At 41.8% G+C, this 17,492-nt stretch overlaps 1 protein-coding gene across 14 annotated transcripts in view; it reads left to right on the plus strand.

Annotated features, from left to right (window-relative positions):
- The window catches only part of GPATCH8 (G-patch domain containing 8), a 102,510-nt gene extending 85,748 nt beyond the window's left edge, over window positions 1-16,762 (plus strand). For 8 of the 14 annotated variants that reach the window (XM_070561805.1, XM_070561812.1, XM_070561806.1 and 5 more), the window contains 3 exons: window positions 6,471-6,520; window positions 7,677-7,807; window positions 10,596-16,762. In XM_070561805.1, the coding sequence (XP_070417906.1) occupies window positions 6,471-6,520; window positions 7,677-7,807; window positions 10,596-14,472 (4,058 nt within the window). In that variant the 3' untranslated portion in view covers window positions 14,473-16,762. The remainder of the gene's footprint in view (window positions 1-6,470; window positions 6,521-7,676; window positions 7,808-10,595) is intronic. The other 6 variants (XM_070561813.1, XM_008520609.2, XM_070561817.1 and 3 more) reach the window with 1 other exon arrangement.
- Window positions 16,763-17,492: the final 730 nt, after the last annotated feature.

Here is a 17,492-nt window from a genome sequence, read left to right on the forward strand (position 1 = left end):
GAAGATATTCCATAGGTACTCCATATTTTGGGTGTTTATGTTTATCCTTAGAAAACCATAAATTGATTATTGTAAAGATGTGAAATAGGTTAGGAAAATCATAAAGTACTTATGAATCCCAAAGCTTCATAAATGTTGACTTAAACAGCACAATTCACTTCACAGTTCACAATTCACTTCTGAAGAGATCATACTTTGAGAAGCAAAGCAAGTGTAAAGAAAGAAATGTGTCTCAGAACTTGAGCATATTGTAGTTTTATTTTAATAACTTGTAGCAGATGAAAATTTTAGATTCAGTGGTACTTTGTACCACTATGGGTGCTATGTCTTTGGGACCATTTTGCTTAATAAGAGAATTGACATCATTTGGCCAGTCTTCCGAAAATTGAGCATGTTTTGAGCGTTTTTACCTGTTAAATCTTAGGAACTCACCACCTCTGCTTTCGTTAGGAGTAGACTTCTTCTTACACCCAGCTATTACAACCTTGTTAACTTGGGAAACTGCATCTGATTAGAGACGCTGTCTGCCTTTGTGAGCAGAGGTCACCCTAAACAGGCTCTTTGGGAGCTAAGGTTGCTGGTAAACCCTGTATTATCTTATTATATATTTCTAACCCTGTTCTTCATTTTGGCACACAATTGCAATATGAATAAAAATGATTCTACCTTACTTCTGTAGTTTTCAACTTTTTTTCCTGCCACTGTACACTTAAATTCATCACAGTGGGATGTGCTGTGGTGGAGATTCTGGGATGAGGCTCTATGTTCTATTGTAGTCTGAAAAGTTAAAGCAGCCTGAGGAATAATGATAAGGTTGCAAGTGACAGTGCTGAAAAGAGAGCTCTGAACTGGGATGTTGCTCTTCCGTTCATTTTGGGCCTAATCAGCTCTTTAGAATTACGCTTCTTCAGATTTTACATAGAGGACAAATCTTTGCCTCCAGATATGATCTGGAGGGCTATGTAGATATGCTTAAAACTCGTTGTCCACAAAACCACAATGGCATACCATTTCACACCCACTCAGATGGCTAAAATAAAAAAGACACAATAATGAGTGTTGGAGAGGATATGGAGAAATTGGAACTCTCCTACATTGCTAATGGGATTGGAAAATGGTGCAACACCTCTGGAAAATACTTTGACAGTTCCTCAAAATGTTAAATAGAGAGTTAACATATGACTTGTATATACCCAATGAATATATGAATAAATGAATATATATGTCCACACAAAAACTTGTGTAAGATTGTTCATAGCAACATTATTCACAGTAGCCAAAAAGTGGAAACAACCCAAATATCTATTAACTGATGAATGGATAACAAATGTGGTATATCCATATAATGGGAGTATTATTCAGCAATAAAAAGGAATGACTTACTGATGAATACAACATGCAGACCTTGAATATGTTATACTAAGTGAAAGAGACCAGTCACGAAAGAGCCTCATATTGTATGGTTTTATTTATATGAAAAGTCTAGAATAAGCAAATCTATAGAGAATATGGATTAGATTTCCAGGGACTGAGTGGAAAGGGAGAGTGGGGAGTGACTGCAAAGGGGTATGGGGTTTCTTTGGGGGGGTAATGGAAATGTTCTAAAATTAGATAGTGGTGATGGTTGCACAACTCTGAGAATGTACCAAACCCACTAAATTTTACACTTTAAATGTGTGAATTTTATGGTATGTGAATTATATATCAATAAAATTCTGTTAAAAATCTCATTGTCCATCTTAAATTTTGGTGGTGGCGATGGTGACTTTATACACACATGTACGTGTGTGTTTGTGTGTGTGAAAAATACCTTAAAGCCGGCACACTGGTGCCGTAGAGAAGATACTATACTTGTAAGGTTTTTTGGTGAGTTCCTGAACATGACAAAGCAAGTGTTACATAGTGATTTTTATGACAAGTTAATTTGATATTCGTCACATAATATTAATAGTCATTGTATTGCGAAATAATTGGGCATAAATTCTAAGTGTTGTCATAAATGACTAATTAGTACTTCACTAACCCAGCAAAGAGAATGTATACTTTTCCTTTTTCCTGGTTTTTTCAGTATCTGTAATCAGCATTAGTATTTGGTTTTCTGTTACCAAACATTTGGTTTTCTCTATTAGTAAATAAAACTCATTTTTATCACTTGCTGATATGCATGTGCTAAAAGAAAGAATTTACGTCTAATGTCCAGTAACTTGGATTTCCTTAACCATTCAACTATGATCTTCCTTCCCTGAATAGTTTAATGCTGAGGCTTTCTGTGTTCTCTCCTGGTCTTTTCCCTCTCTCACCAAATGGTGATGTCCTGGATAGTCTGATCCAGAAGCATCAAGCACTGAGACTTGACTTGGGGTAGCCTGGCCAAGCAACAACTATGGCATGATTATTCCAGTTTGAGAGGGAAGGGGAGATCCACATGAGTGTTGTGTCATGAGAGAGAGACAGGAAACAGTGGGGAGAAGAGGCCATGGACTGGGGGTATGCAGGGTTGTTGACATAGAGGAAAAGGGACTTTTCCTCTCTCTCTATATATATAAAGGTTGAGGGTCGAGAAAGGACGTGTTATGCTTAGCCAGAAAGAGAGATTGAGGGGCAAGCAACCACCCGTTGTTTACTGTTTCCCATTTCTGTTTGTAACCAACAGATAACACACAAAAGTGTGTGTATGTGTTTCCTCTCCCAACAATTCATTTGAAAACTGAAACCAGTTTGATGAATGTTTATTGAGCATCTCTTTTGTACCATAGACAACGAAGTTCGCATTGCAGGGTTACAAAGGAAGACTAAGCTTCAGTCCCTGTTCTGGGGAGTGGGGTTGCTATCTGATGAGAGAAAGAAACCATGGATAATCTTTTCACCCTAAAGAGACAAAAACACGTTTTCTCTTTAGAGTTGAGTAAACATTAGAACGTAGGATTTTTGGTGGCAATAGGAAATATTCTCTGCCTTAAACTCTTCTGACCTTCTCACGCCTGAAATTCCCTTCACATGGGAACAGTGGTTTTTATTAAGTTGAGATAATAGATTCAAAATACTTAGAGAGTGTTAAAATACTTAGAAAGATAATAATCAGATTTATTCCTGGTATAGTATACTCAAATATAAACTTCTAGCATCAAATTTTGGTTTTTTGTTTTGATAGAAAGGAGTAAAAGATACAAAAAATATTTTATTAGACTCAGACCCTTGTTTTTTGTTGTTAGGGAAAACTATGTGCAGAAATATCTTTGTCTCATTTATTCCCAGCTTAAACAGTTCAGCAGGAATGAGGCCACGCCTTGTTATTGACACTCCACGTTATTGATAATGTGGGCAAATTTATCACCCACATTAAAAACTTCGTAAGATTTACCACATTCTCATCTCCCTGGTTTAATTTGTTCTGAGGATAGTGGAGCAGGAGTTTGTGTCTGGAGTAGACATTTTTCTGCCAACTCAGTGCTGTTTAGCTGTGTTTTAAGAACTGGAATGTCATTTACATTTGAAATGGTCTTTAGCCCAAAGAGCATAATTATGTGGATAGGTATTTCAAGCACTGGATTCTTTATTAAGGTCTTCCCTCTACTGCTCTTTTGGGAGACTTTGATGGAAACCTCAGCTACCATGTGATTGAGAGTCAATGAGAAATGTTCATTCTGTTGTGTTCTGTGCCACAAATGTATACTTTTTTCGAAACATGCTATTGGTTTTTCAGGCAAACAGGATCTTCAAACCTTTTCATTTTGAATTGGATTCAATAGTGAATCAAATATTTTCCAGCTAAAAATATGTTATGTGGCTTAAATTTTTATTAATAAGCATTAATAGTTCAACAGATAAGCAAATTTATTAGCAACTCTTCAGAAAGGATACTTTATAATTTTTGGAAATAAGGACATAGGGGCTGGCCTGGTGGCTCAGCAGTTAAGTAGGCACGTTCAGCTTCGGCTGCCCGGGGTTCACCGGTTCGGATACCGGGTAAGGACATGGCACCACTTGGCAAGCCATGCTGTGATAGGCGTCCTACATATAAAGTAGAGGAAGATGGGCATGGATGTTAGCTCAGGGCCAGTCCTCCTTGGCAAAAAGAGGAGGATTGGCAGCAGTTAGCTCAGGGCTAATCTTCCTCAAAAAAAAAAAAATAGAAATAAGGACATAGCAGCTTTGGAGTCAGCCTAAATGATTATGTATCCATTCGGATTAGATTGTGTGTCCCAGTTTGCAGTCTAATTTGAATTTTTGTGTATGATATGGGATTTGCTCAGGCTTGGAAACGAGTTTTTGGACTGGTGACACATCTCTAATTTTTGGTCTCCTTACATGAGCTGATAGGCAGGTATGTTGTTCCTCTAGTCTCACCTTGAAGAAGTTGTCTAAAGTTGTGTTCCTCTTTAGAGTTTAAAAGGAAAGTAAAAGTATGGGTCACAGAGAGAATTTCGCATGGCCATTCAATGGTAAATGAGCCAGGGTTGTAGCTTTTAGGAGTAAAATAGGCAACTTTAGAAAACCTGACTCTGAAATAGGGCCTTGTACCTTTATAAAAATTACTTTTAGATAGGAAATTCAGAACTTTCTGGTCTGTATCTTTTTTGCCGTTTGGCCCAATTGTGTCTAGAAGTAAGGGGCTTGCGTAAAATTTTAGTTCTTTTGATTTGCTAAAGAATGAGACTTCCTTACTATATGAGAGTAATAGGTAGGAAAACCATATTCTGTAACTTGAATATGTATCTAGTAGAGATAAGAAAATATTTCATGTCAAACTTTCCTACAAATGGTAAAAAACTTATTTGGGGAAAAATCAAGGATCCAGTGTTTAAGCCAAATTATTCACCAGTCATTTACCAGGTACCTTCTTCAGACTTAGTACTGCTCCATGGGCTGCGAGGTTGATTATAAAGATAAGCCATAGTCCCTGCCCCAAATAAAGGGGAGGGCAGTACTGAACAGTTTTGACATACTCAGTGCTTTATATTTATTTTGACGCTTAGCCTCATAAATCTGTTGCTTGATTACGCTCTTTTTCTGATGAAGAAACTGGAGCTTAAACAAGTGAAACCATTTGGCTAGTAATTAACGGATTCAAACCCAAGTCTTTCTTACTCTGAAACTTTACACATACTGCCTTTCTGAAAGACAGGAACAAGTACAGTCAGAGGAAAATATGGTGTTTAGTAGATGAGTGCTATGACGAAGTGCCAACACAGTTCAGAAAGAGGAAAAATCCTGTCTTATGAGGGATCAGTAGAGACTTTGTGAGGGGAATTTAGTTTGACCTTGAGTAGAAAGGAGAGACTGGGAGTTAAAAATTCATTTTTATCATCAGAATGCCTTCCTTTGAGACCTAAGATATACATTTTGGGTTTGGGAAAGTTGTCAAGCCCTGTTCTCTAATGTTTGTTTTAGAATTCTGGGGTTCCCAAATCAGGTTTTGGGACCCCTAGATGTGACTATAGAGTTTATAAAGGTGATACAGGCATGTGTGCTACACCCTATATAGTACTGGGATAGCTTTGCCTAGAAGGGGCTGCAATTTTGATTTGTTTGATTGACGTCAGCCCATTTTCTTCCCTCTCTGCCTTCGATTACATTTGGAATTAAATTAGGAATTTAAGATAGAGTGTCTTCAGGACGATGTGGACATAGTCCTAGCCCTTCAACTTCAAGGTTGCACCGAGTGGCTGCAGAGTGATTGGAAAGCCTAGTCTCTGACTTAGCCGGAAGACTCCAGACTTCGATAAAACGCTCATTCTTTTGACAATGTCCTGTTGTTTGGGAAGTAACCCCTAACAGTGATGAAATATTTGTAAGATTGAAGGAAATGACAGGGCACAGGGAGATTTTCCAGGGTTATGGGGTAGCTAGAAAGAAGACACAGGTATGAGAAGAACATGTTCTATAAATCTTGGATAGAGAGCCTGGTGTTTGGGGTAGGAAAAAACTAGGTTTGTGGCCTAAAATAATTATATAATAGGCCTGACAGGCTCTTTCTCTCTGCTCCATTCTCGGAAGGAGTAAATTGGAATTCATATTTATTTAAAATAATTGATCCTCCATCTTGCAGTGGTTTTTACAAAATCTTAATTCTGGGCAGCCAGCCTCAGTAAAACAATTTTGCCAGCTGTTGGTTACTTGAACGTCCCCAAAATAAAGGTAACTCAAAATAAGACTTGACTGCTTTTAGACTACAGTGGTCTTTCCTAAACTTCTCTAAGCAGTTTTCCTGAAGAAATGCAGATAGTTCCATTTGCCTGGGAGGGCTTATTACCATGTCAGTCTGTGTGTATGTACACATATGTGTGTTGTACAGATGCTTCCCTTCTCCCCAACCCTTTTAGAGTTGATGGCTTTGTCCCTGATTGTTCAGTATAATAGTTTGCAGATTCACTAAGAGAGCTTGTGTAGTAATGCTTGCTTTATTTTTTTTTTCTCTTTCACTCTTGTTTTATTTTTACTTTTTTTTCTTTGTGATGTGACATTTTCAGCTGATGTATTGAAAGCAAATCCTTCTAATTTGGGAGCCCAGATCACAAGAGTGAGTTTTTCTACTAGTGTCTTTAGCTGTATATCTTTTTTTGTGTGTGTCTTTCCACCCTTTTCCCCTCCCAATTCAAAAATATTTAAAACACATTTCATAAATACTAGATAAGAAAATTCCTCTGTCTGTTGAACATCATGCCTTTCCACAAAGCAATGTCCACTTTATATTGGGTCAAATCTCTTTTCCCAAAGCTGTTGTAAAAGCATAGGTTAATGTATATGTTTTGTTTTGTTTGTTTTTTATGTTATCTAGTGTGTTGAAAATAATTTTAATTCTCTCTTCATTGCAGATAGCTATTGTCTGGACTCTGTCACCAGTGTGTCATAGCACTGTTCTTTTTTGGTTGTTATTTTGTTGTTTTAAGGGAAATTATATAGTAACTTCTGAGAATAAAATACTTGTTCTTTTATCAGGATTTAAAGTAATAAATTCTTTGACTTATCTCTATTCTCCCTCCTCATCCCCTGGATGTTCCTAATCAGGGCCATGAAAGATGAAAAGCTACACATATTACTCTCTAATTTCAGCAGACTGACCAGATGAAAGTGGTCAGACTGGTAAGCTCTGAACATTCTGGCATTTGAAGACGGTTTGTTTGATAGTTACAGGAAAACTGTTCATGCTGAAAAGAAATAATAGCACCTATTTATGGTGAAATAAAAGTATGCTTTCTATTTGTTAGTTCTGATTCAAATAACCCCCCCATGTAAGCTGTACATTGCTTTTTAAGATCTTAAACCTGGGTAATTTTCTGTACTAGCTTAACCCCTTTCTGTTTCTTTGGCTTATGTTATTACAATTTATCTCATGTTCTGTTTGTCTAGTTTTGCATCCTGGAAGAGCAGGTGATTAAATAGTCCCTTTTCTTTCCTCCTAATGTTCTAAAATTTGCTTGTTGCTTCTGAAATAATTTAATTTTGCCCGATAAAGCAAATGGTATGCTGTCCTAATTAGAAATGCAGATACTCCAAGTGTTTTACCCAGAGTAATCAGCCACTGTGTTTTCAGTTACCATAAGAGTATAACGATGTATTCTGCACTAGTACTATATAACCATTGATTGAGCATAAATATTCTAAAAGCCTTGCTTTCAGGATCCCCAAGTTATTCTAAATCACCCACCCTTTCTTTCCTTCTTTTGTTACCCCAGCGATTGAAAGATCTCAAGCAGAGAGAGTTTGCTCGAAATGTCTCTTCAAGATCTCGCAAGGATGAGAAGAAACAGGAAAAAGCCCTTCGGCGGCTCCATGAATTGGCAGAGCAAAGAAAACAAGCCGAATGGTGAGGATATTTTCTCTCAGAGGGTTCTACAGATAATTATAATCCTTAAGATTTAAGATTTGGGCCAGCCCAGTGGCACAGCAGTTAAGATCACACGTTCTGCTTCAGTGGCCCAGGGTTCGCCAGTCAGATCCTGGGTACAGACCTTTGCACTGCTTGTCAAACCATGCTGTGGCAGGCATCCTACATATGAAGTAGAGGAAGATTGGCATAGAGGTTAGCTCAGGGCCAATCTTCCTCAGCAAAAAGAGGAGGATTGGCAGTGGATGTTAGCTCAGGGCTAATCTTCCTCAAAAAAAAAAAATTTAAGAGTATAATTTAAGATTTAAATTAAGATTTAAGAACGATGGTCCTTAAGTTTTTAGTAGAGCCTTCCTTCTTTCAGACTAAAGCATATCTGTACTTAGAGTATAATATACTGATTAAGAATATGCACTCTGGGGGCCAGCCCCATGGTGTAATGGTTAAATTTGGTGCACTCTGCTTTGGTGACCCAGGCTCACAGATTTGGATCCCAGGCATGGACCCATACCACTTGTCAGCCATGCTGTGGTGGCAACCCACATAGAAAGTAGAGGAAAATTTTTGGCACAGATGTTAGCTCAGGGCTAATCTTCCTCAGCAAAAAACAAAAATGTATCCTACTATCTGTATCACCTTAGTTATGTAAGCTCTGTGCCTCAGTTTCCTTATCTATAAGATGGAGATGATGATAATTTACTTCTTACAGTTGTTGTGAGGAATGATTATTATATCAAAAGTGCTTATAAAAGTGCCTAGCACATAGAAGATTAGAAGATGCTTAATAGAGCAATAAATTATGCAACTACTATTATTGTTCCCATTCTCCAACATTCTTCTTATGTAGAAAAGCACATTTTACAATATTCTATTTTATAGCTCAAGAATTAATAGGGCACAGATTCACATGTTTTAAACTGCCTTTTAAGTAGTAAACACTAAAATCTAGAGAATTCTATCCATTTATTTCTCTGCAGGTTCCTGCCTTCTTATGTTTCTTCATGGTTCTTGATTATCAATTTGGGGTGGGTATTTAGCCTTAGGTGGAATTTACCCCACCTAGGACAGCTAGACTTTGGGGACCCAGTCTTCGAGCATCTGAGGATTCATGAAGTATGTGCCTCAGTCAGAAAGACCTAGGCCTCCATGTTTGTTTTTAACGGCTGGCCAGGACCAAAGGAAGAAACTGGTTACAGTAGAAAGAGAAACTATAGTTGTGGCTTTTAAAAGTTTACAGCCAAGTTGGGGCCAATTTTCAAGTTCCTGGACTTACTAGGTTTATTTTTGTCTCTGGTTCCTTTTTTACTAATTTACTTCTCTTGTATTTTGGAGGAAGAAGGAAGGGAGAGAACACATAATACAGTTAAAGTTTTGAAACAGAACTAACCTATAAGCTCTAATATTGAGTTCAACTGCCTATAAACTGGTTTTGATTCCTTTGGCAGCTCTTTATGTAGTAAAGACATTCTTCTTGGGCATGTTGCAAGGGTACCTCCTTAAAAAGTATATACCAGGCCAATTTCTAGCTTAGGACATATTCTAATACATGTTTTTCTTCAGAGGTAATTTTTAGTTCTCACTTTTATAAATAAACAGTTAAAAGATAACCAAGTAATCTCTTGGGAGAATAAAAGAGGCTTTTGATCCATCATCAAGTATTTCATTGTCTTAGGAGTAATGCATGACCCTGTAGTAAGTATTATTGAAGTAACATGACGTAAGACTAAGCCAAAGATCAAAATAAATCCCCTTTTTATTCAATTTGAGAGTTTCTTTGCCACGTGGTAGGTTTCGTGACACAGTGTAAGTATCTCTTGCTATTGGAATCTGTTGGATTTTCGTCTTCCACTGGTAAGAGTTCAGATAGCAAAGGAGACCACATTTTCCAAATATATTTGGTCCCTGAGTTTTGGACAGCTAGTAGCTAGAGTTCAGATAATAAGGGCTTCATTCAAAAAGGTGTCTACTTCTCTTCAGTTCTTGAGTTTCTCTTGAGAGATACCTGTATAGTCCACACATGGTAAAACTTTCACACGTGACAGGAGTTTAATACACTGGCTTTGAGGTTCCTCAAAAGGTTCCAGTTTTCAAAGCTGAGAACGTGCTTGGTGGCATCACGATCATTATATGGAAGGCAAGAAAGTGTCACAAAACCAAAGCAAATGCTTGAGTGTGGTGCGCAGGACATAGGCACAAACTCTGAGTTTCTAAACAGACATACTAACCACGGACTGCGCAGAGTAGCGCAGTAGAGTAGGCATGTTTAACTCAGAGAATATGTACATTTTAAAAAATGAAATTTGAAAGCACAGAGGGAATTAGGTTGGTTTTTTTAGCTGAATGAAATACCACCTTTGTAAATAAATACTCAGCCGTACATTTGATAGCATACCGAGTGAGTAGGATGATACAATAAGAAATGAGAGTGGATATAGGTCTGATAGACTGTACCAGATGGTAATGGTACAGTATTTGAATTGTGAGATAAGCTTTACTTTTCATATTTTAGACAGCTTCAGAAGCAGCAGCAGTAACTGACTAGCCCTAGGATTGTAGCTCGGTAGATTAACAGTGTGAGACTGCTTAACGTCACTGAGGAAGTTCCCTTCGTTTGCACAGGGCTAGGGTATTACTACCACCCAGTATCTTTGAGACCTACATGCAATGAGTAGTAGAACATAAGAGATAAGTACTTTATAAGAAGTATGAAATACACCCCTAAACCTGTTTTTTTGTTTGTTTTTCATTTTTCTAAACCACTGTGTAGTGCACCTGGAAGTGGTCCCATGTTCAGACCAACCACAGTGGCTGTAGATGAAGAAGGTGGAGATGATGATAAAGATGAATCAGCTACAAACAGTGGCACAAGTGCCACTGCCACTTGTGGCCTGGGATCTGAATTCTCCACAGATAAAGGAGGCCCTTTCACTGCAATACAAATCACTAATACCACTGGACTGGCACAGGCTCCTGGGTTAGCCTCCCAAGGCATCAGCTTTGGCATTAAGAATAATCTGGGGACCCCATTACAAAAATTGGGAGTGTCATTTTCCTTTGCCAAGAAGGCTCCTGTCAAACTAGAATCAATAGCATCAGTTTTCAAGGACCATGCAGAGGAAGGGACCTCTGAAGATGGAACAAAAGCTGATGAGAAGGGTTCTGACCAAGGACTGCAGAAGGTGGGAGACTCTGATGGTAGCAGTAATCTTGATGGTAAAAAAGAGGATGAAGACCCCCAGGATGGAGGGTCCCTTGCCTCAACCTTATCTAAGTTAAAAAGAATGAAGCGAGAAGAAGGAGCTGGGGCTACGGAGCCAGAGTATTATCACTACATCCCCCCAGCACACTGCAAAGTAAAACCTCATTTTCCCTTCCTACTGTTTATGAGAGCCAGTGAACAGATGGAAGGTGACAATAGTGCACACCCAAAGAGTGCCCTGGAGAGCAAAAAGAGCATTTCACCCAAGCCTAAAGGCTGCATCAAGGTGGCAGCAAGCCAAGGAGCAGAAAAGACAGTTAGTGAAGTCTCCGAGCAGCAGACAGAAACCAGTGTGGCTGAGCCCTCAGAGCCTGGAAGCAAAGGTGAGACAAAGAAGCCCTCAAGAGATGTAAGTGAGCAGAGTTTAGAGAGTCAGTGTGCTTCAGAGGTCCAAATGTGTGAGTCTAACTCTTCTAAAGAAACTTCTCAGGCCACCCCAGCAGGGAAAGAAAGCCATGAGGGACCCAAACATCCTACTGGTCCCTTCTTTCCAGTTTTGAGCAAAGATGAAAGCACTGCCCTCCAGTGGCCATCAGAACTATTAATTTTCACCAAGGCAGAACCCTCCATTTCGTACAGTTGTAACCCTTTATACTTTGACTTTAAACTTTCAAGAAACAAAGATGCCAGAGCTAAAGGGACAGAAAAACCAAAGGACATAGGAGGCTCCTCAAAGGACCATCTCCAAGACCTTGATCCAGGCGAGCCAAATAAAAGCAAGGAGGGGGAAGAGAATGTAGAACATTCCTCAGGAGGCAGAACAGATGCCCCTGCTTCAGGGTCTGCCTGTAGCAGCCTGAATAAGCAGGAGCCTGGAGGCAGCCATGGGTCAGAGACAGAAGACACAGGGAGAAGCCTTCCTAGCAAGAAAGAACGATCTGGAAAGTCCCACCGACACAAAAAGAAAAAGAAACACAAAAAATCCAGCAAACACAAACGGAAACACAAGGTTGACCCAGAAGAGAAAAGCTCTAAGGCAGAGTCTGGGGAGAAGTCTAAGAAGCGCAAGAAACGAAAACGAAAGAAGAATAAGGTATCAGCCCCGGCAGATTCTGAACGGGGACCCAAACCAGAACCCCCTGGGAGTGGTAGCCCTGCACCACCAAGAAGACGGCGGCGAGCTCAAGAAGATTCCCAGCGGAGATCCCTCCCGGCTGAAGAAGGGAGCAGTGGCAAGAAGGATGAAGGTGGAGGTGGTGGCAGCTCACAGGATCACAGCGGGAGAAAACACAAAGGTGAGCCTCCAGCTTCATCCTGCCAGCGAAGAGCTAGCACCAAACGGAGCAGCCGGTCCAGCCATCGCAGTCGACCCAGTAGTGGAGATGAGGATAGTGATGATGCTTCATCACGCCGGCTGCACCAGAAGTCTCCATCCCAGTACAGTGAGGAGGATGAGGAGGAAGACTCGGGCAGTGAGCATTCCCGTAGCCGTTCACGGTCTGGCCGGCACCATTCTTCACACCGTTCCTCCCGGCGTTCTTACTCAAGTAGCTCAGATGCTTCTTCAGACCAGAGCTGCTATAGTAGACAACGCAGTTACTCTGATGATAGCTATAGTGACTATAGTGACCGATCACGAAGGCACTCCAAGCGCTCCCATGACTCTGATGACTCAGACTATGCCAGCTCCAAGCACCGGTCCAAACGGCACAAATATTCATCTTCTGATGATGACTATAGCCTCAGCTGCAGCCAGTCCCGAAGCCGGTCTCGGAGTCATACTAGGGAGCGCTCAAGATCCCGGGGCCACAGTCGCAGCAGCAGTTGTAGTCGCAGCCGAAGCAAACGGAGAAGCCGCAGCACCACGGCCCACAGCTGGCAGCGGAGCCGGAGCTATAGCCGAGACCGCAGCCGAAGCACCAGGAGCCCTTCCCAGAGATCAGGCTCCAGGAAGGGATCATGGGGTCATGAGAGCCCTGAGGAGAGGCGTTCTGGTCGTCGAGACTTCATTCGCTCTAAAATCTACCGCTCCCAGTCTCCCCAGTATTTCCGATCAGGCCGGGGAGAAGGTCCTGGGAAGAAAGAAGATGGCAGAGGAGATGATGGTAAAGGGACAGGCCCACCCTCCCAGAACAGCAACAGTGGTGCAGGAAGGGGGTCAGAAGGTGACTGCAGCCCTGAAGACAAGAACTCTGTCACTGCCAGACTGCTACTGGAGAAGATTCAGTCAAGGAAAGTGGAGAGGAAACCGAGTGTGAGTGAGGAGGTGCTGGCCACCCCTAATAAAGCCGGGCTTAAGCTCAAAGACCCACCTCAAGGTTACTTTGGGCCCAAGCTCCCCCCTTCTCTTGGCAGTAAGCCTGTCCTTCCACTGATAGGGAAGCTCCCAGCTACCCGAAAGCCCAACACCAAGAAATGTGAAGAGTCTGGCTTAGAAAGGGGGGAAGAGCAAGAACAGTCAGAGACAGAAGAAGGGCCTCCAGGGAATAGTGATGCCCCATTTGGACATCAGTTCCCCTCAGAGGAAACAGCTGGCCTCTTATCGGACCTACCCCAAGAAGAGCCAAAGTCTGAAGAAGCGACTGCTGATCACCCTGTGGCTCCACTAAGCACCCCAGTGCACTCTGACTGCTATCCTGGGGACCCAACCATCTCCCATAACTACCTCCCTGACCCCAGCGATGGGGACACCCTAGAGTCCTTGGATAGTGGCAGTCAGCCAGGCCCCGTGGAATCCAGCTTGCTGCCTATAGCACCAGACCTTGAGCACTTCCCCAGTTATGCACCTCCCAGTGGGGAGCCTAGTATTGAGTCAGCTGATGGGGCTGAGGATGCTTCTCTGGCCCCACTAGAGAGCCAGCCCATCACCTTCACCCCCGAGGAGATGGAGAAGTACAGCAAGCTCCAGCAGGCTGCGCAGCAACACATCCAGCAGCAGCTTCTGGCCAAGCAAGTGAAGGCCTTTCCAGCCTCTGCTGCCCTGGCCCCAGCCACTCCAGCCTTGCAGCCCATCCACATTCAGCAGCCGGCCACAGCCTCTGCCACTTCCATCACAACTGTTCAGCATGCCATCCTACAACATCATGCTGCAGCAGCTGCTGCTGCCATTGGCATTCACCCCCACCCCCACCCCCAGCCACTTGCCCAAGTACATCATATTCCCCAGCCCCACCTGACCCCCATTTCTTTGTCCCACCTCACTCACTCAATCATCCCTGGACACCCTGCCACCTTTCTCGCTAGCCATCCCATCCACATCATTCCTGCCTCAGCCATCCATCCTGGGCCCTTCACCTTTCACCCTGTCCCACATGCTGCCCTCTACCCTACCCTGCTTGCCCCACGGCCTGCTGCAGCAGCTGCCACTGCCCTCCACCTTCACCCACTACTTCACCCCATCTTCTCAGGTCAGGACCTGCAGCACCCCCCCAGCCATGGTACATGAGTTGGGGGATGGGAGCCCAGGTAGGGCCAGGGAAGGTGACCCATAAATCTTCCCTTGGGGGGTGTTGAGCCATTAATACCAGCAAGTAGAAGCTGGGATGGGCAGTGTCTGACAGCCAAAGAATTGATTTTTGGCTTGCAGGGGTGGTTTTAGATTTGAGGTTTGCTTTAGGTTTACTATCAGGGATTTTTTTCCCCCTTCTCCCTTTCTGTTTGTCCCTTCCTCTCCTGTGTTTCTAAGCTAGGGAACACCAGTAAGTGCTACCCACCCCTCTGCGGCAACATCTCCAAATTGTTGAGTTGAGATACTTCCCTCCTCCCTCTACTTTTTATCTTCTGCCCCTCCCTTCTAGAAATTTTAAAACATTTTCCTCCTCTCTGGCCGGCGGGTTGTCCATCTGGTCCTGCCTTCTCAGTGTCTTTGACCATCCCTTGGTGACCTTATATTATCCCGGGTGAGGTAGAAAGGGATTCTGACCTGGAACCAGATGCTACTCAGGCTGTTATTCAGCCCACTTCCCACGCAAATGGAGAGCCAAACATTTGGCACTGTTGTCCTCGTGTCCCTCGTCCCAGAAGAGACATCTGCATATCCCAGAAAAGAAGATCCTATCATGAGTAGAAGCTGTGCGGAACATAGAGTCGCCATGTTCTTCCCCAGAGAGGAGCTCATGTGTCTGAAGGGTGTATTTTCTTCTGTCATGTTGATGTTTCTTAATTTATAGGATTTTTTTTTAATGTAAAAAATTGCACTGAACTCTACAAACGTAAATGCTGCTTTTTGTAGCTCATATAAAAAAGGTTCCATATTTGTAGTATACTGCAATAATATTTTTTACATCCAGCTCTTTAAGTGATCCTTGTTCTGGTGGCTTTGTGTAAATATGTTTGCCCTAGTTGAATTAAGAAACTTTAAAGGTTATAAAATGAAAACAAAATAAAGTATTTGTTTTCTGCTAGATGCAAAAATGACTAAGCATGTATATTTTATCAAGCTCATGTATTTTTTGAAGTTATGAACTATAAAAATGTTAAAACAAAAAGAACATTGTTTAACATTTTTTGCTGGGACAAAATGTTTAGTAATTTGCAGTAAGTGGTGCCCCCAGCATTGGGGTTTTTTAACTAATGGGTAGCGATCTGCTGGGGGCGTCAGAGGGATACTCACTTAGGACAGTCTCCCTTGTCCTTGGCTCTTTTATACAGAGAAACAGGTGGGCCCCGCAGACGAGGAGAGAGATTCGAGAGCTTTGTTCTCCGGCAGCAGTGAGATTCAGAGTGATTGTCTGGGGGATTCCTGGGTTTCCTGGGTGCCTTGTTCCAGGCAGTCCATTTGCCTTCCTAGTACTTAGCCCCCCTCTGACAATTTTTTTTTTAATGTGCCTTTTGGGTTGGCTAGAAATTGAAGGAGAAGTAGACTGGAGGATGATAGAGTTGGGACAGTTTTCTTCCTCCTTTTGTTGGGAGGTGAGCACATTTATAGACACTGCAAAATTTTTTTTGCTTCATAGTTTCTATGCCTCCTAGCCCATTACAGTTTAAGCAGTAAAGATTCCTTTTTTCATTTCTCTCATGACACCTACCAGAGGAAGTACCACCTGAATTCATCTTCATCCTCCTCTTTTCTTTCACCTGGGCTCTTAGACCTAATTCACGCACCGACCCAAAGGTGTTTCTATTGCCGGTCTCATCTTCTGTGGTGTAGTTAGCAGTTCCCTGTTCAGCATTTCCCTGCCTATTCCTGTGGCTAGAATTGGTTGGGTGGTCACCTGACAGGAAAAACAAACCCTGTTTATCTGGGCCAAGGCTCTGTGTCTGCCTTTCTTCTCAAATTCCCAAAAGAAAAGCTTTTGAGTTTATGAGAAGCAAGTGCTGGGCAAACAGGGCTCTTGACTGGGCCTCCTACCTGTTCACTGCTCCTCGTCTGATCCAGAAGCTTCACTTTTTTGATAACTAGCACTGGAAAAATGAAATCATCTGTTTGAAGTGAAGGGACTCATTTTTATTTGCCTTCAGCCCATGTAAATATTTAAATATTACAGTATTAACATTTTTGTGCTGCTTCCCATTAGCTTGTAGATTGAGCCATATTCTGGCTGCCTCTCTGCCTTCCTGGGGGCAGTTTTCTTTAACTTCCAGAATAGTGATTTTAAAACTTAAAAAAAAGAAAAACAAAATAACCTATCTTACGAGCATAACAGATTGTATTTAACTTTATCACATATGATAGAGATATATATGCTGTAAAATTAGGGAAAGGAACTTTCTAATAAACCGATGATTTGTGGAAACTTAGCAGAGTCTGTCGTGATTGTTGCCCCATCCACAGAAGAGGGGAAGGGATGGAGTTACGGTTCAAATAGCATCTTGTTTGAAGTGATCGAGGAATAGATTCTTATGAACCAGTTGTTTATATTGTTTGGAATTATGCTTCGCAAAGCTCAGGCTGCCAAATAGAGGGAAAAGATTATGGCAATGGGAGGAAGTAATAGTAAAGTTTCTGTCAGTCGTAGGTGAATGTCTTGGAATGTGCACCACCTGTCTGCTCTCCCATAAGGGTTTTCTTCTCTACCCTTTTCCTCCTTTTAAAATATATTCTGTGTAGAATGTATGGCATGTAGGTGCTCACTAAATGGGTGTGGGATTTCTGGCTTTGATTTTTAGGATTTTGGATGAACTTCAGGGCAATGGGATTACAAGAGTCATCTGCCTGCCCTTTTGCCCTCCAGATGGAGTTCTGTATACTGGAACGAGTCTTGCATTATTCTCCTCAACCCTTTAATACCGCTACAGTGCTTGAGAGCTACGTGGTAAAAGGAAATATGCCCCAATTGTTAGCAGATAAAAGTTTCTGTCTTCTGTATCAAAAAATCACAAAAGGCAAAGGAAAGTTTAGTATCAAAAGCTAACCATAGATTTGTAGTGATAAATTAATTTCCTCCCTCTTCCTCAGCCTTACCTCTGTTTCTTTCCTACTCTCCCATACAGCTGTTCTCCCTTTGACTAGAGAGAAACTATTCA

The sequence above is a fragment of the Equus przewalskii genome, chromosome 10, assembly GCF_037783145.1.
Source record: "Equus przewalskii isolate Varuska chromosome 10, EquPr2, whole genome shotgun sequence".
NCBI classification, from domain to species: Eukaryota; Metazoa; Chordata; class Mammalia; order Perissodactyla; family Equidae; genus Equus; species Equus przewalskii.